The sequence below is a fragment of the Oncorhynchus clarkii genome, chromosome 3 (genome assembly GCF_045791955.1).
Source record: "Oncorhynchus clarkii lewisi isolate Uvic-CL-2024 chromosome 3, UVic_Ocla_1.0, whole genome shotgun sequence".
In the NCBI taxonomy this organism is placed as follows: domain Eukaryota; kingdom Metazoa; phylum Chordata; class Actinopteri; order Salmoniformes; family Salmonidae; genus Oncorhynchus; species Oncorhynchus clarkii.
Genome location: NC_092149.1, coordinates 71,030,987 through 71,058,857, shown reverse-complemented (window position 1 = coordinate 71,058,857; position 27,871 = coordinate 71,030,987). Strand labels below are relative to the sequence as shown.

At 42.2% G+C, this 27,871-nt stretch overlaps 1 protein-coding gene across 2 annotated transcripts in view; it reads left to right on the top strand.

Annotated features, from left to right (window-relative positions):
* Window positions 1–3,565: 3,565 nt before the first annotated feature.
* Window positions 3,566–27,871, top strand: part of LOC139403093 (mannosyl-oligosaccharide 1,2-alpha-mannosidase IB) — a 105,523-nt gene continuing 81,217 nt past the window's right edge. The window contains exons 1-3 of one of the 2 annotated variants that reach the window (XM_071146802.1): window positions 3,566–3,776; window positions 4,414–4,480; window positions 5,112–5,581. In XM_071146802.1, coding sequence (XP_071002903.1) covers window positions 5,268–5,581 — 314 coding nt within the window. In that variant the 5' untranslated portion in view covers window positions 3,566–3,776; window positions 4,414–4,480; window positions 5,112–5,267. Of the gene's footprint in view, window positions 3,777–3,835; window positions 4,147–4,413; window positions 4,481–5,111; window positions 5,582–27,871 lie in introns of those variants that run through there. The other variant, XM_071146811.1, reaches the window with a different exon arrangement.

The following is a 27,871-nucleotide window of genomic DNA, read 5'->3' as shown; positions in this document are numbered from 1 at the left end:
TGCAGAGGTTGAAATAGAGGTAATTTAAAAGAACATGAACCCAGAGCAGTTTGTAATTATAAATTTACAGTGATGGAATGCCAATGCCTTGTAGAGTCTGACCATGCTGAACTTTGAATAATTTAGTTTAATTCGTTTATGTTAGTTCAACCTCAATTATTCATGTGCATCGCAGGACCCACTTTCTAGCCCAAAAATGCGTAATATATTAGTCAATTCCCTTTGGACTAGATAGATACAGCACGCAGTCCAGATAGGAGGAATCCACTGCATTGTAGCTACTGCTCCATGGTGCAGAGTCAGAGGTGATTTTCTGTGTGTTTGTGACACATAAAGACTCCGACTATGGGTCACTCTGAACACAGTGTAACCTGATTTCACACAGGGGCCAGAGCCATAGCCATCACACTAATGTAGTTACATAGCTCTAAATGGACCCTACATCACACAGGAGAGTGGAGTGCCCAATGGTTATCTCCAGGCAATAATGTGAACTTGGCCATACAGGACGTAACGTAATCAGAAATCTTGGGCTTAAAAGAGGTGTGTGTATACAGAGTTCCTGAATACTACACAGTTTAATTACCCCCACAAACACTGTTCTGACTGAGTCTCCCTCAGCGTATTTTCTGATGCAGCTTGGGAGCTCATCCTCTTACCCTTGTCCCGGCCCAGATCCCCAGGGTGGTATGATGGTACTCTACGCTGTTGACTGGGTTTAAACTGTCGTAATTCACCCTCCCGTTCACACGGCGCTCCAAAGACAGATGCTGTTTCATTATGTTTACCTGCTGGATGTTGGTGTTTCATTTGCTGCACCAAGGCCTTATCTTTCTAAATCTTTATCTCCCTCACCACCAACCATCTCTTTGTCTCATTTGTTCTCTCTTTGTTTCTTTTTCCCTCTCCACTCTTTTTTCCTCTCTTGAAGTGTTTGTAATGAGCACTTTGTCTTTGCTGCATTGTTTTATTGGGCTTGAAGTTCACCATGAATCCTCTCCAAGCCATTGATCCATAACCCTCTGACATTGATAACCAGAGATGCAGTGAAGCAAATGGTTCCCCTCCCTCTGGAACTTGGCTCAGCTTTAAAAAAGCGTCAGTCCTTTTGTATTTTAGGCAGAGAGCCACCCGCACAGTGTTTAAAATGTACAGTTTTTTGAGCGAGCGTTCGTGACTCACCTGATCCGTCTTCAAAAAGGACTCTACATTGATTATGGCACACTCTGTGGAAAAAGTACCCAATTGTCATATGGCACCACACCACTAATTCACTCAGTGAGGGGTGTCACATAAATCAGCCCAGTGGTCCTGTGGTGTGGACTGCAGAGTTGGGCCCGAGCTAATGGCAGCTCAAGGACCCACTGACGGACTCGGGATCCCCTGACTCAGCAGGACGTGACCGCATTTCAAGATGGATTGACTTCATGTGTCAAGAAATGCTTACTCCGGCCCTCTCATTGACATACTGTAAAATAGGCAGACATAACAACACTAATGACAACACAACCATTATAACAACTTATACTGTCACTAGGCACAGTGTGAATAGATAGTTTCAGACTTGGGAGAAACATTGAGCAGAAAACACATTTTGACTGGTAGTCGGGACAAAAGTTGCACTCTGTAAACTGACAAATGATTAGGCTAATTGTTTCCAAACAAAATGTATTTCTACAAAATTTAAATGTAAAAAAAACATCCACTTTTCCATAATTTTTCCTAGGCTTAAATGCTCCCGTACCTTAATTTAAGACCTTGCAAAGTAGTCTTGGAAATCACAGACCTATGCCAACATTGTTTGTGTTCCCCTGCTCAGAATTTGCATGCATCAACCAATGGTTTATTAGAAAATGGAAGAAGTTCAAGATGACGGTCAATCACCCTCGGTCTGGGGCTCCATGCAAGATCTCACCTTGTGGGGCATCAATGATCATGAGGAAGGTGAGGGATCAGCCCAGAACTACACGGCAGGACCTGGTCAATGACCTGAAGAGAGCTGGGACCACAGTCTCAAAGAAAACGATTAGTAACATTAGTAACGCACTACGCCGTCATGGATTAAAATCCTGTACCTATCATAGGTACAGTTGAAGTGTACCTATGATAAAAATTACAGACCTCTACATGCTTTGTATGTAGGAAAATCGGCAGTGTAACAAATACTTGTTCTCCCCACTGGCTAGACTGTAAACTATCCTTCCAGACTCATATTAAACATCTCCAATCCAAAATTAAATCTAGAATCAGCTTCCTATTTCGCAACAAAGCCCCCTTCACTCACGCCGCCAAACATACCCTTGTAAAACTGACTATCCTACCGATCCTCGACTTCGGCGATGTCATTTACAAAATAGCCTCCAACGCTACTCAGCATGCAGTCTATCACAGTGCCGTCCGTTTTGTCACCAAAGCCCCATATACTACCCACCACTGCGACTTGTATGCTCTGGTCGGCTGGCCCTCGCTACATATTCATTGCCAGACCCACAGGCTCCAGGTCATCTATAGGTCTATGCTAGGTAAAGCTCCGCCTTATCTCAGCTCACTGGTCACGATAACAACACCCACCCGTAGCACACACTCCAGCAGGTGTATCTCACTGGTCATCCCCAAAGCCAACGCCTACTTTGGCCGCCTTTCCCTCCAGTTCTCTGCTGCCAATGACTGGAACAAATTGCAAAAATCGCTTAAGCTGGAGACTTATATTTCCCTCACTAACTTTTAACATCAGCTATCTGAGCAGCTAACCGATCGCTGCAGCTGTACATAGCCCATCTGTAAATAGCCCATCCAATCTGCCTACCTCATCTCCATATTGTTTTTACTGACTTTTCTGCTCTTTTCCATACCAGTATTTCTACTTGCACATGATCATCTGGACATCTATCACTCCAGTGTTAATTTGCTAAATTGTAATTACTTAGCTACTATGGCCTATTTATTGCCTTACCTCCTCACACCATTTGCACACACTGTATATAGACTTTATTTTTTTTCTATTGTGTTATTGACTGTACGCTTGTTAATTCCATGTGTAACTCTGTGTTGTTGTTTGTGTCGCACTGCTTTGCTTTATCTTGGCCAGGTCGCAGTTGTAAATGAGAACTTGTTCTCAACTTGCCTACCTGGTGAAATAAAGGTGAAATAAAAATAAAATAAAAACATGGATTGTGTGTTTGTGCCATTTAGGCAGTGAATGGTCAACACAAAATATGTAAGTTCCAGGTTTGTGTCAAGAACTGCAACGCTGCTGTTTTTTTCACGCTCAACAGTTTCTGTGTGTCTCAATAATGATCCACCATCCAAAGGACATCCAGCCAATTTGACACAACTTTGTGAAGCATTGAAGTCAACATTGGCCAGCATCCCTGTGAAATGCTTTCTTTTGACCAATCACATCTGATCTGATTATCAAAACACCTATTAGTGAAAAAATATCAGAATTGGGCTGCCTGTCTAAACGCAGCCAGAACACTGCTAATTTACACAGATAAACACGTTGCAAATAGCCTTTCGAAATTGATAGACGCTCCCTAAATTTACCAGGCTGGAGAATGAGGGGAGGAGTTTTCGGTCTTTGCAGCAGTATCAACATGCCTGAACATAGACAGGGCTAGTTAATCACAACGAAAGAAGCAAAGTGGAAAGCAAAACTCTTAAAGGCAATCATAACTAGCTAGCTGAAGACATGAGCACATTTCTGAAAGCGGCTATTTGGAAACTGTGGACTAGGATGCCTTTCTGTCACCGATTTCCTCAAAGGCATTATTGAGGTGATGCAGCAGCAGCAGCGAAACAATCGTAACGGACCGCCTCCGGTAGCTAGCTTACAGTAGCTAGCTAGGTAGATGCCTTTACAGAAAAAGGCGCAGTCTTTTGGCCAAGTCGTTTTAAACCTCAACATATTCGGAAAAAAGTTGCTAATATTACAATACAATTATTGCGGGTGCACATGTATTTGTTTAATCAGCTAATGGTAGTCAGTTTCTCCTTTAGCAATTTAGCTAGCTAGCCATCTAGCTGTGCTAGCCAAGCCTGTCAATTCAGCGGATGAACTTGGTATTCTGTGTAGACGCCGACATCAGACGTAGGGCCGTGTGAGGAAGCTGAGAAAATATATTGGGAGTATTCAACTAGCTAGCAGTACGTGTTGAATTTAACGGCAACATAACATTTTACCTGCGCATTTGTTTATGAAATGGTAATGGGGGAATTTCTCGGTAATTTAGCTATTAAGGCTTCATTCTTGTCGATTATGCGACAATCGCTCGATGTTAATTTTTCACTGTTTGAAAGCTATGTATCCTGCTCAATTAGTTTACAACATTTAGTTAGTTAGGTATTAAACAATTGCTTAACTGTATTAATAGTTTTGTGTCGTTGGGTTTGATTCGTTTTTTTGTTATCCAGTTCAGAACGTTAGCGTTCGGATCTCAACCAAACCATTCTGGATCAGAATGACAAAAGGATTTGCACGGTAAGATTGGTTTCTCCAAGCTGATTAACTAAATATTCTTAAGTGTTACTTGGAAGTATATTACAGTAACATTTTTTTTTTTTTTTAAATGTGTCGTCTCGCACTACATTTGTTATATGATAACTCCACGGTGAAGAAGTGGAGTTTAGTACACTAGGTATCACTGAATGGTGGTGGTGATGTGCATTGTTGGCGTAGTGTGTGATGGTATCACGCGCTCACGCAGGTGTTTCTGCTATCTACGTAGCGCAATTTTATGTAACATCTGCTAGCCTGCATACCTAGAAATATCTTTCCCTTTTCAAACCGGTTTGACACATTTATTTGCCGACACTCCTTGGAAAGTGCTTTCAATGCACTGTGCGTTCTGTATGACTTGTCCTTATGGACAAACTAAGATTGTGTACTTCATAAATATAGTACATTTCACCCTAGTCAGAAGCATGTGCTTATGCTTTCGTAAATGTAATGACTTTTAAAAGCCTCCAGTGTATTTTGAGTGTGACCTTTTTTATGCCATTTGTCTGACTGTAAGACAGGCAGTTTTCAGGCTAATCCAACCATACGATAATATCGGAGTAATGTAGCTAGCTACCTGCTATTTCCTCATTACTCTCTCCTTCAATTTCAGAATAAAACCCATACATTTACTGGTGACCAGTCACTTCACTGAGGGACCACGACACTTGATTTCTGGACACGTACTTGCCGCCACAATGAGATAATACAGCAGCAGATAATACAGCTGTGACATTTGTCCACCCTGAGTTAATTTCCACAATCCAACATGACCACACCAGCTCTACTGCCACTGTCGGGCCGCAGGATACCCACCCTGTCACCCGGCGCCGCCTCTTTCCCACACCACAGGGCCACCCTGAGGCTCTCAGAGAAATTTATCCTGCTCCTCATCCTCAGTGCCTTCATCACTTTATGCTTTGGAGCTTTCTTCTTCCTCCCGGACAACTCAAAACACAAGCGCTTCGACCTGGGCTTGGAGGACGTGCTGATTCCACACATCGAGGCGCCCAAGGGGGCTAAGCATCCTGGTGGACAGGTGGTCATACATGGACAGGGGGACCATGATGAACACAGACACAGGTAAGAGATGCTGAGGGCTGCTCACCTGTTGCTCCCTAAACTTTACACATGTCAGTGTGAATTAAAATGCATTACAAAAGTGCAATCTCTAAAGCAACTCCAACTAGGCTACATTTATTAGACACTGCTTTTATTTAAACATTTTTTAAATGTAACCTTTATTTAACAAGGCACATCAGTTAAGAACAAATTCTTATTTGCAATGATGGCCAAACCTGGACGATGCTGGGCCAATTGTGCGCCGCCCTATGACGGCTTTGAAGAAAGAGGAGCAGAGAAATCATCTATGTAGAACTCAACCGCTTATTGGGACATCGGTAGCATTTACATAAAATAACACTGTCTGTCTGGTCTGTATCTCCAGCAAATTTTTTGTCCACAGATCTTATTCAAGAGCTACCAGAGTACAGTCACATGACTCTAAAAAGCCAGGTGGGACAGGAAAGGGAGATACCTAGTGAGTTGAATAACTGAATGTATTCAACTGAAATGTGTCTTCTGCATTTCATACCTAGGGGTGAGGGATGGCCACTGAAACCAACACAATAAGAACTCCTGTAGCCTTTATGCATCTGGGTTACTCTCAACCTTGTTCGCACAGGCAGTTTACAGCGACTCCAATCATATTTTTTTGCGTATTCGAATATGTTATTTATCATGCCGTCTGAACAGTCAAAAAGCACATGGAATCGGAAGTTTCAATGCACATTTCAAACCATCTATGAAGGTGGTTTGAAATCCGATACAAATTTGATTACTGTCCATGCGACTTGTCTGAAAGGTCAAATTAGATTTATTTGACCAAGTAGTTTTTAGATTATTTGGCATATCTCATTGCTTGCTAGCTACTCTGAATTTGACAAGAACATGTGGTAGCTGCCTAAATGACTACTGCCCCGTAGCACTCACGTTGGTAGCCATGAAGTGCTTTGAAAGGCTGGTCATGGCTCTCAACAGCATCCTCCCGGATACCCTAGACCCTCTCCAATTCGCATACCGCCCCAACAGATCCACAGATGACGCAATCTCAGTCGCACTCTACTGTACGCTACCCTTTCCCACCTGGACAAAAGGAACACCTATGTGAGAATGCTGTTCATTGACTGCAGCTCAGAGTTCAACACCATAGTGCCCACAAAGCTCATCGCTAAGGACCCTGGGATTAAACACCTCCCTCTGCAACTGGATCCTGGACTTCCTGACGGGCCACCCCCGGTGGTAAGGTTAGGCAACAACGCGTCTGCTACGCTGATCCTCAACACTGGGGCCCCTCAGGGCTGTGCTTAGGCCCCTCCTGTACTCCCTGTTCACCCACGACTGCGTGGCCAAACATGACTCCAACACCATCATTAAGTTTGCTGACGACACAACAGTGGTGGGCCTGATCACAGACAACGACGAGACAGCCTATAGGGAGGAGGTCAGAGACCTGGCTGTGTGGTGCCATGACAGCAACCTCTCCCTCAATGTGAGCAAGACAAAGGAGCTGATCATGGACTACAGGAAAAGGTGGGCCGAACAGGCCCCCATTAACATTGACGGGGCTGTAGTGGAGCGGGTCGAGAGTTTGAAGTTCCTTGGTGTCCACATCACCAACGAAGTATCATGGTCCAAGACAGTCTTGAAGAATGCATGAGAACACCTTTCCCCCCCAGGAGACTGAAAAGATTTGGCATGGGTCCCCAGATCCTCAAAAGGTTCTAGAGCTGCACCATCAGGAGCATCCTGACTGGTTGCATCACAGCCTGGTATGGCAACTGCTCGGCATCTGACCGTAAGGCACTACAGAGGGTAGTTCGTTTGGCCCAGTACATCACTGGGGCCAAGCTTCCTGCCATCCAGGACCTATATAATAGGCAGTGTCAGAGGAAAGCCCATAAAATTGTCAGACTCCAGTCACCCAAGTTATAGACTTTTCTCTTCTACCGCACGGAAAGCGGTACCAGAATGCCAAGTCTAGAACCAAAAGGCTCCTTTACAGCTTCTACCCCCAAGCCATAAGACTGCTGAACAATTAACCAATGGCCACTGGATTATTTACAATGTCACCCATTTGTTTTTTTCACTGCTGCTACTCGCTGTTTATTATCTATGCATAGTCACTTCACCCCTACCTACATGTACACATTTACCTTTGTAATCAACAGTGCAGTTCAATAATAGTTAAGGGCTTGTAAGTAAGCATTTCACTGTAAGGTCTGCACATGTATTTGGCGCATGTGGCAAATAAAGTTTGATTTGAAGCTTGTTAATTGTTTACAAAAAGATGAGTGAATGTGCTGGAATGCTAAATGGCTACCTAACTAGTTGACTGCTGTAGCTAGACATAAAGGACTTGTTTTAAAAGTTTCATCATCCTATTGAGGCTTTAAGAGTTCTTACACTATGATTTTGAACATTCAAAGCAACTGGGACATGTCCATGGCATGCACCGTCACTTTGGTGGTGCACTCAGAAGTTAACTAATCAGCCTACACTGCTTACACATCCGTCTTTACTATGACAACTAGCATTGCCATGTCATGAAATGACTGCTGTCTGAACACAACACATCTGATGTGGCCACTTGTAACTTGCTGTTTGGACAGCCAGTATTCCAGAACGGATTTGAAAAATAACTTATTTGGGCATTAAGGCCTGCAAGGCTTTAGATTCTCACACCTAGCTTTTGGTTAATTACTTTGTACAGGTTGTGTAAGACTGAACTTGAGGTACTGCTGATGTGTTCCTGATTGGGAGACAAACCTGGCAAATTGGAGAACATTGCAAAAAGAGGTTGTAATCACCATTTGACTGACATTTGTCTCTACTGACAGTGTTCAAGTCATTGAACTGGTGAATGAACACACACACTTTCTGCGGTGAACCTGCTGGAGTTGACAAGTGCTTCACAAAGAATGAAAGTAGGGCACTACTAGCACTATAGTATTTTAGTAACTAGCGTGCCCCTCGTTTTCCCCCTAATTTTTTACCTACTGTAATGTTTAGATTTACCTGTAAATAATTTATCACAAAAATCAGTGCCCCTGTTTACTGTAGGCTGCCGTTTGCTTGCCTGTGAGAGGTGGGTAAAGTGGAGTTGTCCCGAGAGGTGTATTGTGGGCATTTGTGAAGCAGTCTTTAGATGTAGAGAGCAGTAAGTGTTAAAAGCTTTTTTCTCTACTGCTCGCTCTGCAGTGACCTCTGTCACCACCTGAGGCGTGTTTTTTATTTTTCTGTTTGTCATTGAACTTGCCATAGCTTACGTTGACGTGGCCTGCCCAAAATAAAATATTTATTGCTGTTTGATGCCTGGGAAGAGATGAGGCTGGGATCAGAAATAAGTGGTAGGCTACATAGCAGTGTGAACAACACTGCAGTAGTCACTACTGTATTGCTGAAGTAAAGAGGGTTTATGTTTCAGTCGCTTACTGTAGATGGGTTTAGTTTTCATTGAAAGAAGGTAATGGTGTTGGTGGCAGCCTCAGACAATGGCATCACTGCCAACTGAAATTGGCTTAACAGGTGGGGTTTGAGGGGGTGGGATATGGTGAGTGTTCATGTTCTACATGAAGAATGTTGAACGAGCATTCTGCGTTTAACCTCCCAGAACCATTCATTAGTTTGTTTTAGTTTTTTTTTTCTTGGCTGTGTTTTTGTCGCTCACAGCTTATGGAAATATATTCGGCTTTGCATTTTTTTTTTTAAACAGCTGACTCAGCCATTAGCAAAACATCATCATCGTGTGTTAGTGAGGACAGTGTTCAAACGGGCCCTGAATGAGTACAAGGAGGATTTAAAAAATCCCCTCAGGAAATATGTTCTAGGAGAATAACTAGAGTCCAGATTATTATTATTATTATTATTACTTTGTGCCATGGGTTTTCTTTTGTTCCTGTATATGTTTCAGATATGGAAGTTGGTTTTAAGTGCATGTTTAGCTCCACGTCTGGTTTGGCACTCTCCCTGTACTGTCCTCTGTTGGATCGGCCCGTTGTCTCCGAAGGTGTTGTGATTCTTGGCAGTGACATTAAATTGTAAAGGATTGAATCCTTGGCTCACGTGCTTTTAACTTCCATCTTGAAGTGAGTTCAGTATACTCTCGTAAACATGACTATAATTATGTGTGCTGTGTTCATTATTTATTTATTTATGCCTATGGTTGAGTTGAACGTTAAGCTTGAGGGTGTTGAGAAATCCTTTAGGAATTACTGACAGATCTGAAGTTGTTTAGATATTTGTTACCTGTTTTCGGTCAGTTTGTTTTGAATCCTATCAACACATCTAGTTATCTGACGGGTTCAGCCAGTGTTCACCAAACAGATTTTGGGAAAGGACACACGTATTCATAGGCATCACTGTTGTTCATGAAAGAGGACAATTAATTGTGTGTGTTATTTTTATATATATATGTTTTTTAAAATTAGGGCCGATGTTCAAGTTTTCATAACAATCGGTAATCTGCATTTTTGGACACCGATCATCGCCGATTACATTGCACTCCACGAGGAGACTGCGTGACAGACTGACTACCTGTTATGTGAGTGCAGCAAGAAGCCAAGGTAAGGTGCTAGCTAGCATTAAACGCATCTTATAAAAAAACAAATCTTAACATAATCACACATGTCCTGCGTTGCATATAATCGACCCGGTGCCTGTTAATTTATCATTGAATCATAGCCTACTTCTGTTGTAACTTTAATGTGTTACAGAGTTAATGTTTAAGTTTATTCTTTGAGCTGTATCTAAAGATATTTCTTTAGATTTATTTGCATATGTAATTGTATTGGGTTGTGTTGAATTACGCTTTTTGACTGCAAGTCCCAGAATGCCTTGCGAGAGGAATGAGTGATAACGCGCCAATTATGTGCAGGTGCGGATGATTGTGGCTGACTTTCCAACAGCATCTTACCTGCATTGCTCTGTACCAAAACAATTGTTGTTAAATGTAACGTAAACAAGTATTCTTACTAAAATAAGCTTTCGTATCAAACCCGACGTCCCGAGTCATTACTAAGAAGTTAGTTAATCTAAACAAGCGCATTTAACAAGCGCATTCACGAAAATAGCACTGTCGTTGCACCAATGTGTACCAAACCATAAACATCAACGCCTTTCTTAAAATCAATAGACAACTATATATTTTTAAACGTGCAAATTTAGTTCATATTGCCTGCTTTCACACATTTATTTTAACTAGGGAAACTGTCACTTCCCTTGCATTCTGTGCAACAGAGTCAGGGTATATGCAGCAGTTTGGGTACGAGCCTGGCTCGTTGCGAACTGTGTGAAGACTATTTATTCCTAACAAAAACAGCCAACTTCGCCAAACGGGGGATGATTTAACAAAAGAGCATTTGCGAAAAAAGCATAATCGTTGCACAAATGTACCTAACCATAAACATCAATGCCTTTCTTAAAATCAATACACAAGTATATTTTATTAATCCTGCATATTTAGTTAAGAGATCCAGGTTAGCAGGCAATATTAAACTGGAGAAATTGTGTCACTTCTCTTGTGTTGATTGCACGCAAAGTCAGGATATTAATTTGCCAGAATTTTACGTAATGATGACATAACATTGAAGGTTGTGCAATGGAACAGGAATATTTAGACTTATGGATGCCACCCGTTAGATAAAATATGGAACGGTTCCGTATTTCACTTAAAGAATAAACGTTTTGTTTTGATGGTTTCCGGATTTTACCATATTAAAGACCTAGGCTCGTATTTCTGTGTGTTTATTATGTTATAATTAAATGTATGATTTGATAGAGCAGTCTGACTGAGCGGTGGTAGGCAGCAGCAGGCTCTTAAGCATTCATTCAAACAGCACTTTTGTGCGTTTGCCATCAGCTCTTCGCTGTGCTTCAAGCATTGAGCTGTTTATGACTTCAAGCCTATCCACTCCCGAACTAGTGAGCGGGGTGCGCGCTAATAGCGTTTCAATCGGTGACGTCACTCGCTCTGAGACCTTAAAGTAGTTGTTCTCCTTGCTCTGCAAGGGCCGCGGCTTTTGTGGAGCGATGGGTAACGATACTTCTAGGGTAGCTGTTGTCGATGTGTTCCTGGTTCGAGCCCAAGTAGGGGGGAGGAGAGGAACGGAAGCTATACTGTTACACTGGCAATACAAAGGGCCTAAAAGAACGTCCAATAGTCAAAGGTATATGAAATACAAATGGTATAGAGAGAAATAGTCCTATAATAACTACAACCTAAAACTTCTTACCTGGGAATATTGACGACTCATGTTAAAAGGAACCACCAGCTTTCATATGTTCTCATGTCCTGAGCAAGGAACTTAAACGTTAGCTTTTTTACATGGCACATATTGCACTTTTACTTTCTTCTCCAACACTTTGTTTTTGCATTATTTAAACCAAATTGAACATGTTTGATTATTTATTTGAGGCTGAATTGATTTTATTGATGTATTAAGTTAAACTAAAAGTGTTCATTCAGTATTGTTGTAATTGTCATTATTACACACAAAAAAAAATTGGCTGATTTTAATCGGTATCGGCTTAATTTTGGTCCTCCAATATTCGGTATCGGCGTTGACAAATCATATTCGGTCAACCTCATATCTCACACACACGCACACACACAGAGTACCAGTCAAAAGTTTGAACACACCTACTCATTCCAGGATTTATTTTTATTTTTACTATTTTCTACCTTGTAGGATAATAGTGAAGACATCAAAACTAGTGAATAACACACATGGAATCATGTAGTAAACAAAAAAGTGTTGAACAAGTAAAAATATACAGTGGGGCAAAAAAGTATTTAGTCAGCCACCAATTGTGCAAGTTCTCCCAGTTAAAAAGATGAGAGGCCTGTAATTTCCATCATAGGTACACTTCAACTATGACAGACAAAATGAGAAAAAAAATCTAGAAAATCACATTGTAGGACTTTTTATGAATTTATTTGCAAATTATGGTGGAAAATAAGTATTTGGTCAATAACAAAAGTTTCTCAATGTTTCTCTTTGTTATATACCCTTTGTTGGCAATGACAGAGGTCAAACGTTTTCTGTAAGTCTTCACAAGGTTTTCACACACTGTTGCTGGTATTTTGGCCCATTCCTCCATGCAGATCTCCTCTAGAGTAGTGATGTTTTGGGGCTGTTGCTGGGCAACACGGACTTTCAACTTCCTCCAAAGATTTTCTATGGGGTTGAGATCTGGAGACTGGCTAGGCCACTCCAGTACCTTGAAATGCTTCTTACGAAGCAATTCCTTCGTTGCCCGGGCGGTGTGTTTGGGATCATTGTCATGCTGAAAGACCCAGCCACGTTTCATCTTCAATACCCTTGCTGATGGAAGAAGCTTTTCACTCAAAATCTCACAATACATGGCCCCATTCATTCTTTCCTTTACACGTCGTCCTGGTCCCTTTGCAGAAAAACAGCCCCAAAGCATTGTTTCCACCCCCATGCTTCACAGTAGGTATGGGGTTCTTTGGATGCAACTCAGCATTCTTTGTCCTCCAAACACGACGAGTTGAGTTTTTACCAAAAAGTTCTATTTTGGTTTCATCTGACCATATGACATTCTCCCAATCTTCTGGATCATTCAAATGCTCTCTAGCAAACATCAGACGGGACATGTACTGGCTTAAGCAGGGGGACATGTCTAGCACTGCAGGATTTGAGTCCCTGGCGGCGTAGTGTGTTACTGATGGTAGGCTTTGTTACTTTGGTCCCAGCTCTCTGCAGGTCATTCACTAGGTCCCCCCGTGTGGTTCTGGTATTTTTGCTCACTGTTCTTGTGATCATTTTGACCCCACGGAGTGAGATCTTGCGTGGAGCCCCAGATCGAGGGAGATTATCAGTGGTCTTGTAGGTCTTCCATTTCCTAATAATTGCTCCCACAGTTGATTTCTTCAAACCAAGCTGCTTACCTATTGCAGATTCAGTCTTCCCAGCCTGGTGCAGGTCTACAATTTTGTTTCTGGGGTCCTTTGACAGCTCTTTGGTCTTGGCCATAGTGGAGTTTGGAGTGTGACTGTTTGAGGTTGTGGACAGTTGTCTTTTATACAGGTGCCATTAATACAGGTAATGAGTGGAGGACAGAGGAGCCTCTTAAAGAAGTTACAGGTCTGTGAGAGCCAGAAATCTTGCTTGTTTGTAGGTGACCAAATACTTACTTTCCACCATAATTTGCAAATTCATTAAAAATCCTACAATGAGATTATTTTGGATTTTTTTTCCCTCATTTTGTCTGTCATAGTTGAAGTGTACCTATGATGAAAATTACAGGCCTCATCTTTTAAGTGGGAGAACTTGCACAATTGGTGGCTGACTAAATACTTTTTTGCCCCGCTGTATTTGAGATTCTTTAAATAGCTACCCTTTACCTTGACAGCTTTGCACACTCTTGGCATTGTCTCAACCAGCTTCATGAGGTAGTCACCAGGAATGCATTTTAATTAACAGGTGTGCCTTGTTAAAAGTTTAATTTGTGGAACTTCTTTCCTTAATGCGTTTGAGCCAATCAGTTGTCATGACAAGGTAGGGGTGGTACACAGAAGACCGCCCTATTTGGTGAAATACCAAGTCTATATTATGGCAAGAACAGTTCAAATAAGCAAGATAAATGACATTCCATCATTCTTTTAACACATGAAGCTCAGTCAATCTGGAAAATGTAAAGAACTTTGAAAGTTTATTCAAGTGCAGTTGCAAAAACCATCAAGCGCTATGATGAAACTGGCTCTCATGAGGACCTTCACAGGAAAGGACGACCCAGAGTTACCTCTGCTGCAGAGGATGTTAGTTACCAGCCTGAGAAATTGCAGCACAAATAAATGCTTCAGAGTTCACGTAACAGACACATCTCAACATCAACTGTTCAGAGGAGACTGCGTTAATCAGGCATTCATGGTCGAATTGCTGCAAAGAAACCACTACTAAAGGACACCAATAAGAATAGACTTGCTTGGGCCAAGAAACACAAGCAATGGACATTGGACCGGTGGAAATCTGTCCTTTTGGTCTGATGAGTCCAAATTTGAGATTTCTGTTTCCAACCGCCGTGTCTTTGTGAGACGCAGAGTAGGTGAATGGATAATCTCTGCATGTGTGGTCGCCCCCCGAAAACCTGGAGGAGGTGTGGGGGTGCTTTTCTGGTGACACTGTCAGTGATTTATTTAGTATTCAAGGCACACTTAACCAGCACGGCTACCACAACATTCTGCAGCGATTATGCCATCCCATCTGCTTTGCGCTTAGTCCCACTATCATTTCTTTTCAACAGGACAATGACCCAACACACCTCGGTGGCTGTGTAAGGGCTATTTGACCAAGAAGGAGAGTGATGGAGTGCTGCATCAGATGACGTGGCCTCCACAATCACGACTTCAACCCAATTGAGATAGTTTGGGATTAGTCGGACCGCAGAGTGAGGGAGAAGCAGCCAGCAAGTGCTCTTCATATGTTGGTATTCCTTCAAGACTGTTGGAGAAGTATTACAGGTGAAGCAGGTTTGGAGAATTCCTAGTATGCAAAGGGTGGCTATTTTGAAGAACCTCAAATATAAAATATATTTAGATTTGTTGGATTTTTTTTTGTTGCTTACTATATGATTCCATATTTGTACTTTCATAGTTTTGATATCTTCACTATTATTCTACAATGTAGAAAATAGTAAAAATGAAGAAAAACCCTTTAATGAATATTTGTCCAAACTTTTGACTGGTACTGTATATTTCTTAAATATCTCTGTCTGCCAAGTCGGTAACAATTTGCCCAACCAGTGTCATCATGCCAGAGCCAGCCTTGGGATCAATTCATGAATAAAAAAAATAGCCTACTCGCAAAGTCTGTGTGCTGGTCTTCCGTAGTAGGTGCATCAGTCTCTGCCAGAGGAAACCCGATACCAGAGCTGTGGTTGCACTGAGCCACAGGTAAATGTAATTACATATACCTAACAATGCTAACAATCTGGGTCATTTTTCAGCCTGACTCCCCAGCCTGCTGATTTATCATAATTGGTGTGATCTTAGGAATCATACCTCTGTTCTGTGCTTCATTCTCTCCATGTCAGACACAAACAGCATGCCTAGATTCATCTGCAGCTCTGTGTGTGTGTGTGTGAGCATTGCACTGAACCGTGACTAATAATACACTCACATATACACGTGCGCACACACCTCGCCCATCTCGGTGCGGAGGAGCTTATGGAACAAAACTTATTGGATTGCAGATCTGGTGAAACCAGTGACAGGCAGCCCTTCACACTGAGAAGGAAGCATGTGTGTGACTGCACTTCTAAAATGGGTTCCTGATCCACTGGCTCTCAGAAGATAGCTGAACACCTCCAGGTCACCATGGGTACTGTCATCTCATCATACATGATTAGGCCTACTACCAATATATGCTGCTGCTTCAGGGTGGGGGTGGGGGGGGGGGTTAATCACGTGAAATCGGTGTAACCAAGAACACCATGCAGAGCAATGGGGAGGCTTTGGTTTTCTCATTCTCTTTTATTAACATGCTGTTTTTTTTATCGTACACTGTTTCATCTGAGAAGCATGCGACAGGCTTTAGACTGTTGGAAAGCTGGCATTACTGCTTGTTGCGCTAGGGGAACTCATTCACTGGGTTGAATCCATGGTGAAAGACTCATGTCGCAGGGATTTCTCTCTGTGAATACACTACCCGGGTCAGCTTTGCTGGCTGTTCATGAATAATGTAGTATGTGTGGGAACAGCTGGGCATCTGCTTTCACTTATGACCCATAAAGAGGATCTCCTCTCAGGGCTCCTCAGGCTCTGGAGCCAAACATGAGCTCTGTGTCTCTTCTCCTCCCCCACCCACCTACCAGTTTCTGCCATCCATGAAATGGCTAGGCAACTTAATGGCCCTAGATCTGGGATTTTCATGCATGTGCTGTAGATGGTTTTTGTCTTTCTGACGATCCCAGAATGTACTCAAGCTGTAAACGGTTTTGTGTGTGTGTGTGTGTAAGATGAGGGGTAGAGAAGGGCAGACTGGTCTGAGAAGGTGCAACACAAACAAAACCCCAGAGACACAAGACTAACGTGACTGGGAGATCTATGCTACATGGTTTTTGAAAGACAACCATAGAGAAATGTGGTTGAAATAGAGTACAAAACATGAGGAACACCTTAATAATATTGAGTTACAACCCCCAGCCTCAATTTGTTAGGGTGTGGACTCTACAATTTGATGTCCTTTGGGTGGTGGACCATTTTTGATAACTGTTGGAAACTGTTGAGTGTGGAAAAACCCAGCAGCATTGCAGTTCTTGGCCCAAACCGGTGCGCCTGGCACCTACTACCATACCCCGTTCAAAGGCACTTATATATTTTCCTGTCCATTCACCCTCTGAATGGCACACATACACAATCCATGTCTCAAGGCTTCAAAATCCTTCTTTAACCAGTCTCCTCCCCTTCATCTACTCTGGCTGAAGTAGATTTAGCCGGCGACATCAAGGGATCATAGCTTTGGTATTCACCCAGTCTCATGGAAAGAGCAAATGTTCCTAAGGTTTTGTACACTCAGTGTATGACTAGACTAATAGAAGGCCATCAAGATAAACATGGCTATACACATTTCTAGAGAAAGACATCTGAAACACAAGAATCCATCAATACAGAGCACATTGCTGAAAAGCCAATCAATTCAGTAACACACACACACCTACACACACACACACAGTTTCCATGCTGCAGCAGTCAGACTCCGCTGTAAGTGAACTGCAGGGCCCATGACTAAAACAGTCCGAAGCTGGATTCATCATGGACTTAGTGCTCTGTCACAAAGCGCTGATCAGCCCAGACCCCCTAAGGGAGGGGAGAGACCAATAGAGAAGGCTCTCCCAGGACCCTGCACATTACTCAGGGACGACAGTGTCAGCCAGCCATGGTGCCAGCACCTGCCTGAGCAGAGCAGTGTGTTTGACTCGTCATCGCCTGTTGGAGTGTCTCACTTTGCCTCTGTTTGTCTGCTCCAAGCTGCTCCCGCTCACTAATGGTGATGACGAGCTTCTTTGAAAGAGAGACTTGTTTGTGTGTCTGACTGTAACACAATGCTCTCTAAAACACAATGGCTGGCAGGGACAGCACTTAAGCCGAGTGGCATCACTTGCCAGCCAACTGACCGGAGCTGCAATCTACTCTTGTCAATTCAGGAAATGAGTTCAAACTGAGAGGCCCAGTGAATTAGAAACCGTATCCAATCTCTATGGCCTTCAATTCAGGACCTTAGAGATTGAAGTGGAATTGACCCCAGCGTTTGTTGGCAACTGGTGTGGTAATTAGTACATGCTGATGAGTAAATTAAATTGGGGCTCCAGCAGAGGTTTGTGATTCAGCACCTTATCTAAAACCCACAATTTCCCATTTTGTTTTTCAGTTGACTGGTCTTGCTGTGTAGGGCACCATTTTGTAGCAGCCCACACCATATTCATCTAGCCTCAAGCTTGATGATTGATAATTGAATCATGAGTGTTACTACTTCTGGGCTAGAGTAATTGTACAGCCCTGTTGGTCCCCAGGATTGTAGCGCTGAGGAACGCTGTTAAGAGGCATTAGTCACACAGGGATATAGGTCATGATGGTGTGATGAGGCCATACAGCCAGGGGCTCAGGTGACCAGCTGGAACAATGGCTGAGCAGCCAGGGAAAGTATGTCATTACACACCCCCTGAATGCCGAGCTTGGAGTGCTGTCGTCCGTTACACCACCGCTCGCTTCAGGCATGCCAAGTGGGTCATGGGAAGTCTGGGATGGGAAGTCTATGGCCAGCAGCGGCTTATATGAACACAAGACAAAGGAGGAGAAGAAGGTGGAGGAGGAAGACGGAACAATTGTACTCAGCATGTATTTTTTTCACTATCTGTCAGACCTCTCCACTTAAAGGTGAAGTAAAGCTAGACTTGTGTGCATCACTTGATCGATACCATGAGGCTATTGTTCCCAGGAGAGCCCTTCTCTCTGAGAGCAGTTTTGATACAGAGCAAACAAATGCACAAACTTGCCTCTTAGGCCTATGCCAATGGGTTTCACCAGAGAGGGACTGCTTTCACTGACTACAGAGATGGGACATTTTAGCTATCAACTTCGGTTGAGGGTTTTTGTTAAATTCTGTGCTGCTGATTTATAAACCCATTATGTTCTCTTTACCTTGTTTGAGACACTGAAGTGGACTTGATAACCTTGAACAATGGACATGATCTATTCTGCAGTGCGCCTCTTGGTATTTAGCACACACTTCTTCCACCTGCTTGGCATTCATCTACTCCTCTTAAAGAGGGGAAACAATTCCAAATGAGCAGAGCACAGGCGTGATTTTCTCAAGCAAATGACTGATTCTCAAAGTAAACACTATCAGTAACCAGCGACGATGGCTGCACTGTGAAGACCCTGGCGTAATGAGAGGGGGAGACGCTGTGAATCAGCCATCAAACCCTCCAAGCCACCAGACGTAATTAATTCTGTGGAGCGGGAGGTTTTAAGCAGAGCAGGCGATCAATGGATGAAGTAATTTCTGTGGGTGAGACACCTGTGTGCAGGGGAAGCGTTTCATTGCATTACATTATTCATGTCAACCCCCAAAACAGCATCTATGCGTTTGCAAATCCTCTACCGTCTTTCACTCTCTACTTCCCGCTCTCCCTCTGTTGCTTTCTGGTTCTAGTGTCAATACTAGGTAGCTAATCCAGCACTCTGCTGTTCCTTAAATCCCTGGTGTTAATTCTCTTTCCGCTACCTTGTAAATAGTCAGGAGGAAAATGGAGGTAAAAAAGCAAAGGCTTACTCATTCCTCCCTAATCCTCATTTTAAAGAGCATATGCCTGGGCCAGGACTGGAGATGAGTAACTCTAAACCCACTGTCCATCCGGGCTGATGTCATCAGGGCCCACACAGATGGAAGGATGGAACACGACCGAACAGAGAACTGTGGGAGGATGGCGGAAAGCAGGAGAGACAGTTATATGAAGGCTTTATTGTTTCATGTGTTCATTTAATCTTACAGGCTACACATTCACAGTTGAAAGCTGAATTGCAGTATAGGCCTACTGATAAAGACAAAAATCAAACTAGACGTGACAATTGGGTAGATTAACAAAACAATGAAATTGATGGTGATGAAGCCAGCTTTGGACAGTTTCTTTACAATGAGACTGGTGCTTTTGAGAACCCAGTGGAGATAGATGATTTGATGATATTGATGCAGTTCCCTTGCTGGCCCTGATGTCGTCCTCAGCTCAACCTCTCTGTAGCCTGGACTTAGTAGTCCTCCACAACTAATGTGTAGCACAGATCAGTCCGTAGCATTAGTCATCCTCACTACAAGCTCTTTGCCATTTCCACAATGCAGTCAGGTGTCATTGATCAAGGAGCCGGTGCATCTTTTTAAATGCTAACATTAGCCATCAGCTAGCGATCTAGCTAGCCAAACCAAACAAGCAGACTTGCCATCAATTTTTCAGCTCTATGGATAAAAACAACCAAACATATCGAAACCAACACTTCATGACTTATTAAACAAAAAGATAATTTAAACACTCATCTAAAATATGTGCAGAGCTCTTTTGTTTAGACTGAGTTGTGGTGCCATGGCAGTTATTATTAGGGTTGCCAAATGTCCCGTATTAGCTGGGCTGTCCCTGATATTGGGCTAAATTGGTTTGTCCCATACGGGACCTCCCTTGTCCCGTATATTCATCCAATCACAGCAAACAATGGGATGCAAAAAAAGACGTGGTGGCTCGGCAAAAGCTTTCTGTACTTTATGCCATCGGGAATTCTCAATTGGCCATTGATAGGAGAATGACTTAACTCAGCATGCATCCACAGAAATGCACAAGAAGGCCACGCTAGTTAAAGGTGCAAGCAATATCGGTGCATTCAGCGTGACAACTTTCCTTCGGAAAATGACAATCGCGGCAAATGAAGCCTCGTGTACCATACAGTTAAACATGGACGCAGCTACAACAGCACCGACTGTCTTGTTAAGCTCAAAGGTGCCTTGTTTCATGACTCAAATGTTGGGAAGAAAGAAAGTTGAGATGATTCCAGTGAATGTTTTACGACCAAATACTGTGCTGGATATTTTGGATGATCTGTCCCGACCGAAGGTGAGCCTGTGTATTTCTCAGTTGCCAGTGATGCCTCAAACAAGAGAAATAGGAAAATATTTCCAGTGTGCGTGAGATATTTCTCTGTATGTGATGGAGTGCAGTGCAAGTTACTTGACTTTTCATGAAGACAGTGATGAAACTGCAAATGGCACTCATCAAGCTCTGATGAACTGTCTGGAAAAGCATTAACTGGATATTAGATACATCACAGCCTATGCAGCAGATAATACCAATGTCAACTTTGGAAAACACCTCTCCGTTTACCAGTTATTGAGCAGTGCCAAAAATCGCATTCTGAAAGCTAATTGCCCAGCTCACATAGCTCATAATGCCTGCAAGCACACCTGAGATGAGCTGTCAGTGGATATTGAGACAATTGTTTTAAAGCTCTACAGCTACTTCGCAGTATCTGCTTCCCGAAGAGAAGAACTGCTTGCATTTTTTGCCTTTGTTGACATTTAAATTCTGCGACATCTTTTCGCACAATGGCGCTCTCTTCATCCAACTGTCGATCGTCTCCTGCATGGCTGGCCAGCTCTTACTTCGTACTTCAGGTCCCTTGGGGAGACTTGTCCTGTGGCACTGAAGAGTATTTTTGAGTATGAAGAAAAAAAGGAAGCTGCTGAGATTTATCTGTGCTTTTTCCACAACGTGGGGTGTGTTTTTGACCAACTCTTGAAAAAGCTGGAGGAAACAACGCTCTGTGTCACAGATGTTTACGAGGAAGTCCAACATTTCAAAATTAAGATTCTTCAGCGACAACAGAAGAGCTTTTTTGGATACCAGACCAAGCAGCTGATGGACAAACAATTGTCAGCACAAAGGTCCAAGCAGCAACGGGACTTTGAGGGTCTATGACACTGTCATTACATACATTGACAAGTGGTTTGATTTCTCACCAGAACATGTAATGGTGAAACTGATCGGCCTCTCATTTGTCCTCAGTGTGCCAGGCTCAAATGCCTTTGTGGAGAGGACTTTCTCTCTGATGACCATTTAAATGGTCAGACTCAAGAAACGAATGCAGCACAGAGTCTCTGTGACAGAGCTGATCAAAAATGAACGTCAAATATCTGTGAACTGTGACTTCTCATGTAAGGACTTCTCTCTGGCTATGCAAAAGGACAAAGGACTGCTTGAATCAGTCAAGACCAGCAAAAAATATCCATGGAAAAAGTAGACTCGTGCCCCTTTTATCCTCTTTTGCACTTAGATTTTTTTTTTTTCTCTCTCGCGCGGTAAAGGTCCAAATTGTGATTTCTTTGATAATTTATTTTGAGGATTATTCACATAAGTTTACATAATGATACAGTTTTAGTACAGCTATAGACTAAATGGAATATAAAAATGTTTTGCCTTTCCAATTGACTAAGCATATGATATACACTGTATTTATTCACACAACACCATACCCACACCGCCGTGGCACCGTGCACTGGCACGCCACCTTTTGTCCCTTATTTGTTAGTGAGAAAGTTGGCAACCCTAGTTATTATGGGGGGGATATGGGGATTGGGGTATGGAGTCGGACACATTGTTATATTGGAGACTGTTTTCTTTGTCTAGTCGCACATTGTTTTCACAGCATTGCTAAATTGCTTTTTGGGACACACAGCATCACTTACCATTCCCTGCCATTGTATCTAGAGACTTCCATCAACTTGAGTACCTTAAATATTTTGAATTGTGCGCCTAACTTTCTTTGTGTGCCAATATTCTTCAACTTCGGTGCACATGTGCTCCTTGTACTTAAAAAAAAAAACATTTTATTTTTTTAAGTCAGTGTAGAGCCCTGCCCATGTTCTCATCTCCAGCTCCTCTGCTAAACGTGAAACCTCAGCCTCCCAAGATAAAAACCTCTCTTCCCCTGGCTGTATTTCTTATCCCTGAGAATGAGCTCTGATCTAAGCCTCATGGCTATTCTGAATAGTACCATGGTGAAGGCTGTCTCTGTGGGGAAGCTAAGGCAGTCTGCTGCTCTCCACAGTGAGTCATTCTGCCCGGAGTGCCTGGACCAAAAGCCTCGGGATAGGCAGCGAGTGCCAGGGAGCACCGGGGAATGAAGCATTCCTCTGAAAAAGGGTTTGATCCTTGTACCTTGTATGTAGCCACCGCGTCTGCACCTATGTTTTAGATGAGTGCGTGTCAGGGTTTTCATTTGGCAACATTTTTATTTACCGGACATTTGAGAAATTTAACGGCCCCATATGCATTGAGTCCGAAACCTGATTAGTGCGTCAACCCACATTGCTCAGAATGACAAAAATGGTAATTCATATTAACATGCAACGATGTGTGGTCCTTCTTACCGAATTCAGATGTGCACTTTGAACATGATAGAATAACTGTCCACATTTTACTTTTCCTCAGCTAAGAAGATAAGTAACGAACGTATAAATCACTAGTCTATGTCAATTTACTATGGTAGAAAAGTTTAGGCTACCTATTCTGTTCGTCATCTTGTCGAGAAAGAAATAGCCTATTCCAAACAGACTCTGGGACAGTTGTGGGACGATAGATCTGAAATTCATACAACCAGTACGCCTAGGCTACCTTTTTAAAAAAAAAAAATTTAAGAGTGATGCAACAGGCGTTTAGCTTAAAATGCTGAGAAACTATTTATTAATGAGCGCAGCAATGTGCACAAGACTGTCGGCTATGGCAAATGTTCGTTCCATAATGCAATTAGCAAGAAAATGCCATTGTCAAAAGTGCACTGCACATGTTACCGGTTCCATGTGACGGAGATTACATTTCGAACGAGATCTGATAGGCTACTTTGAAGCATGTTAAGACATACCTCGTATTAAACATAAAGGTTTCAAACAGTTAAGTATATGTTTTCAAAATCCAAACTGCCTCCAGCTCATTGCACAGTGGTGTGACATGCTGACGAACCCTTCCTTCCATTGCCGTTTGATGCCATGTTCAAGTTAACTGGGGGGAGGGAACAAGCTCCGACCGGGAGAAATCGTTTTGAACGGTCATCTAACTCGGAATTCCAACTCGAACTCAGGCCTTTTATCTAGAGCTCCGACTTTCAGACCTGAAGATCGCTGACGTCATGATTTGACATCGAATTTTTCAGCGTTCCCAGTTGTCTTAAAAGCATCACAAGATGCTGCAGCCGCTCTTGCGCTGTCTGACAGAATTTCTATTTCAGGGCTCTACCTGTATGCTGTACATGTGTGGTAAATAACTAATATACTGTACATGGGCCAATTAAATTTCCACTAAATTATGCAAGTGAACCTATAGACCAATAAACCTGACTAGTCATGTATTTCTATCGACTGGTATTTCCATCAATGAATAGGTAAACAAATTAATATTCTCCTGGAGCCTGTGCCAATTTCATTTGACTAAAAACCTGTCTCACTGTTTTACTATACTTCTGAGCACTAGAAGTCCTCACAAATAATAAAGCAAGGAAAATGCTAACAGGTGAGTACTTTTTGCCGGTCATCATAAGGTAAATGGATATTTTAGGCTTAGCTTTTTGAGTTAGAATTAAGGTTAGGGACAATAGGCTTTTGAATGGGAATCAATTGGTCCTTACAAGTACAGTAAAACTTGTGTGAGAGAGAAAGGAGAAAGCAGCAGTAGGGTTAGGAGATGACAACATCTGAGATCAACAATAGTGGTTGTCTTAGGCCATCGTTAATGGATTCTCTGAAGCTGTGTAAAAAAGCCACATCCTGGTATCCACAAATTGCACAGTGACAAAGACTGCCCTCTTTTTTTCCCCCAGCATTATTGGACAAATAGGTATTTACTATGGTTGGGAGGTATCTAGATTTCCATACCTTAATACTGTGCCTGTGCCATCCCGGAATATATACGGTATGACCGGTAGTGTAAACACGGGGCGCTATTTGTTTTTTCAAATGTAATAAAATCCCCCAAAACATCCCTCCTGAAATGCGAACAAGTACCAAGGACTTCTCATAGTGAAGGCTAGGTAAATGCTAATTTACTACTAGGACTAGGACGGACAACCCAGCTCATAAAGTTGTGCAAGTATCTCAAAACGCAGTTTGCAGCATGCACAAAACAAATATTAGGCAGCAGAAATCTTGTCTCTGCTGCTGTTACCAAGAAGCTTGATCTTGCTAGCTAGTGTTAGCCACTTTAATGACATTAGCAAGTTAGCAAAATCAAGCTGGGAAGAATTTATTTGGCGGAGCTTAGTTAACTTAATAGTTTATGTTACAGTGGTAAAGTTCTTAAGTAAAAATATCTCAAACTACTTTAGTACTTTAAAGTATCTGTACTTTACTATTTATATTTGCCAACTTTTACTTCACTACATTCCTAAAGAAAATAATGTACTTTTTACTCCACACATTTTCCCCGACACCCAAAAGTACTCTTTACATTTTGAATGCTTAGCAGGACATGGAAATTGTCCAATTCACGCTCTTATCAAGAGAACATCCCTGGTCATCACTACTGCCTCTGATCTGGCAGACTCACTAAGCACATGCTTCGTTTGTAAATTATGTCTGTGTACCCTTGTCTATCCGTAAACATTTTGGATATATATCGACGGAATTAATCGAACAAAAGGACCGTTTGTGATGCAAAAAAATATTTTTGCTTTTGTTACTGAAATATTTCAAAACAAATAATTTTTTACTTTTACTCAAGTAGTATTTTCCTGGGTGACTTTTACTTGTGCCATTTTCTATTAAGGTGTCTTTTACTTAAGTATGACAATTGGGTACTTTTTCCACATATGTTAGTACCAGTCAAGTTTGGACACACCTACTCGTTCAGTTGATTTCTTTTTACTTTTTTCTACATTGTAGAATAATAGTGAAGACATCAAAACTATGAAATAACACGTAGTAACCAAAAAAGTGTTAAACAAATAAAAATATATTTGAGATTCTTCAAATTCCCTTCGCCTTGATGGCAGCTTTGCCCACTCTTGGCATTCTCTCTACCATCTTCACCTGGAATGCTTTTCCAACAGTTTTGAAGTAGTTGTTGCTATGCTGTTGGCTGCTTTTCCTTCTCTCTGCAGTCCAGCTCATCCGAAACCGTTTCAATTTGGTTGAGGTCGGGGGATTGTGGAGACCAGGTCATCTGACGCAGCATTCCATCACTCTCCTTCTTGGTCAAATAGCTCTTTCACAGCCTGGAGGAGTGTTTTGGGTCATTGTCCTGTTGAAAAACAAATGATTTTCCCACTAAGCGCTAACCAGATGAGATGGTGTATAGCTGCACAATGCTGTGGTAGCCATGCTGGTTAAGTGTGCCTTGAATTCTAAATAAATCACTGACAGTGTCACCAGCAAAGCACCATCACACCACCACCTCCATGCTTCTGGGTCATCCGTTCACCTACTCTGCGTCTCACAAGACACGGCGGTTGGAACCAAAATTCTCAAATTTGGACTCATCAGACCAAAGGACAGATTTCCACCTGTCTAATGTCCATTGCTTGTGTTTCTTGGCCCAAGCAAGTCTCTTATTATTAGTTTCCTTTTTAGTAGTGGTTTCTTTGCAACAATTCGACCATGAAGGCCTGATTTCACGCAGCCTCTGAACAGTTGATGTTTCTGTTACTTGAACTCTGAACCATTTATTTGGGCAGCAATCTGAGGTGCAGTAAACTCTAACTTATCCTCTGCAGCAGAGGTAACTCTGCGGCTTCCTTTTCTGTGGCGCTTCTCAGAGCCAGTTTCATCATAGCACTTGATGGTTTTTGCGACCACTTGAAGAAACGTTAAAAATTCTTGAAATGTTCATTATTGACTGACCTTCATGTTTAAAAGTAAGGATGGACTGTCATCTGTTTGCTTATTTTAGCTGTTCTTGCCATAATATGGACTTAACTTTATTTGGTAAAATACCATCTTCTGTATACCACCCCTACCTTATCACAGCACAACTGATTGGCTCAAACACATGAAGGAAAGAAATTCCACCAATTATAGTTTTAACAAGGCATGACCGGTTAACCTTTCTAGCGCAGGCGTTTCACACATTAACAAGTCCAATACAGCAAATGAAAGATAAACATCTTGGTAATCTACCCACCGTGTCCGATTTCAAAACTGCTTTACAGCGAAAGCACAACATATGATTGTTAGGTCATAGCCAAGTCAAAAAAATACAGCCATTTTTCCAGCCAAAGAGTCACAAAAAGCAGAAATATGGATACATTTTATCAATAACCTTTGATCTTCATCACAAGGCACTCCCAGGAATCCCAGTTTGACAGCAAATGACTGATTTGTTTCATAAGGTATAATTTATGTCCAAATAGCCACTTGTTGTTAGCGTGTTCAGCCCACTAATTCATCTTCATGAGGCGCAAGCACTTCATCCAGACAAAAACTCAAAGTTCCGTTACAGTCCTTTAGAAACATGTCAAACGATGTATGGATTCAATCGTTCGGATGTTTAACATAAAACATAAGTAATGTTCCAAGCGGAGAATTACTATGTCTGAATAAAAACACTGGAACGAGAGGTAACTCTGTCGGGAGCACGCGTCATGAGACCAAGGCACTCTGCCAGACCCACTGACTGACTCAGAGGTCTCATGTTTCTAAAGACAGTTGACATCTAGTGGAAGCCGTAGGAAGTGCAACCTGACTCCATAGACACTGTATTCGGTAGGCCAAGCGTTGAAAAACTACAAACCTTAGATATCCCACTTACTGGTTGGATTTGTCACAGGTTTTCGCCTGCCATATGAGTTCTGTTATACTCACAGACATCATTCAAACAGTTTTAGAATCTTCAGAGTGTTTTCTGTCCAATACTAATAATAATATGCAAATATTAGCATCTGGGACAGAGTAGGAGGCAGTTCACTCTGGGTACGCTATTCATCCAAAAGTGAAAATCCCCAACATTTTAATTGAAATGCATTCCAGTTGACTACCCCATGAAGCTGGTTGAGAGAATGCAAAGAGTGTGCAAAGCTGTCATCAAGGCAAAGGGTGGTTACTTTGAAGCGTCTCAAATATAAAAATCTATTTTTACACTTTTGCTTACCACATGATTTCATAGTTGTGATGTCTTTGCTATTATTCTACAAGGTGGACAATGGTAAAAATAAAAATTAGTAGGTGTCAACTTTTGACTGGTATTGTGTGTGTGTGTAGCTGGCAAACATTACTTGTGAATTTCATGCAAGTGTAACTCGATCACCTCACTTAAGTTGCGCTGCAG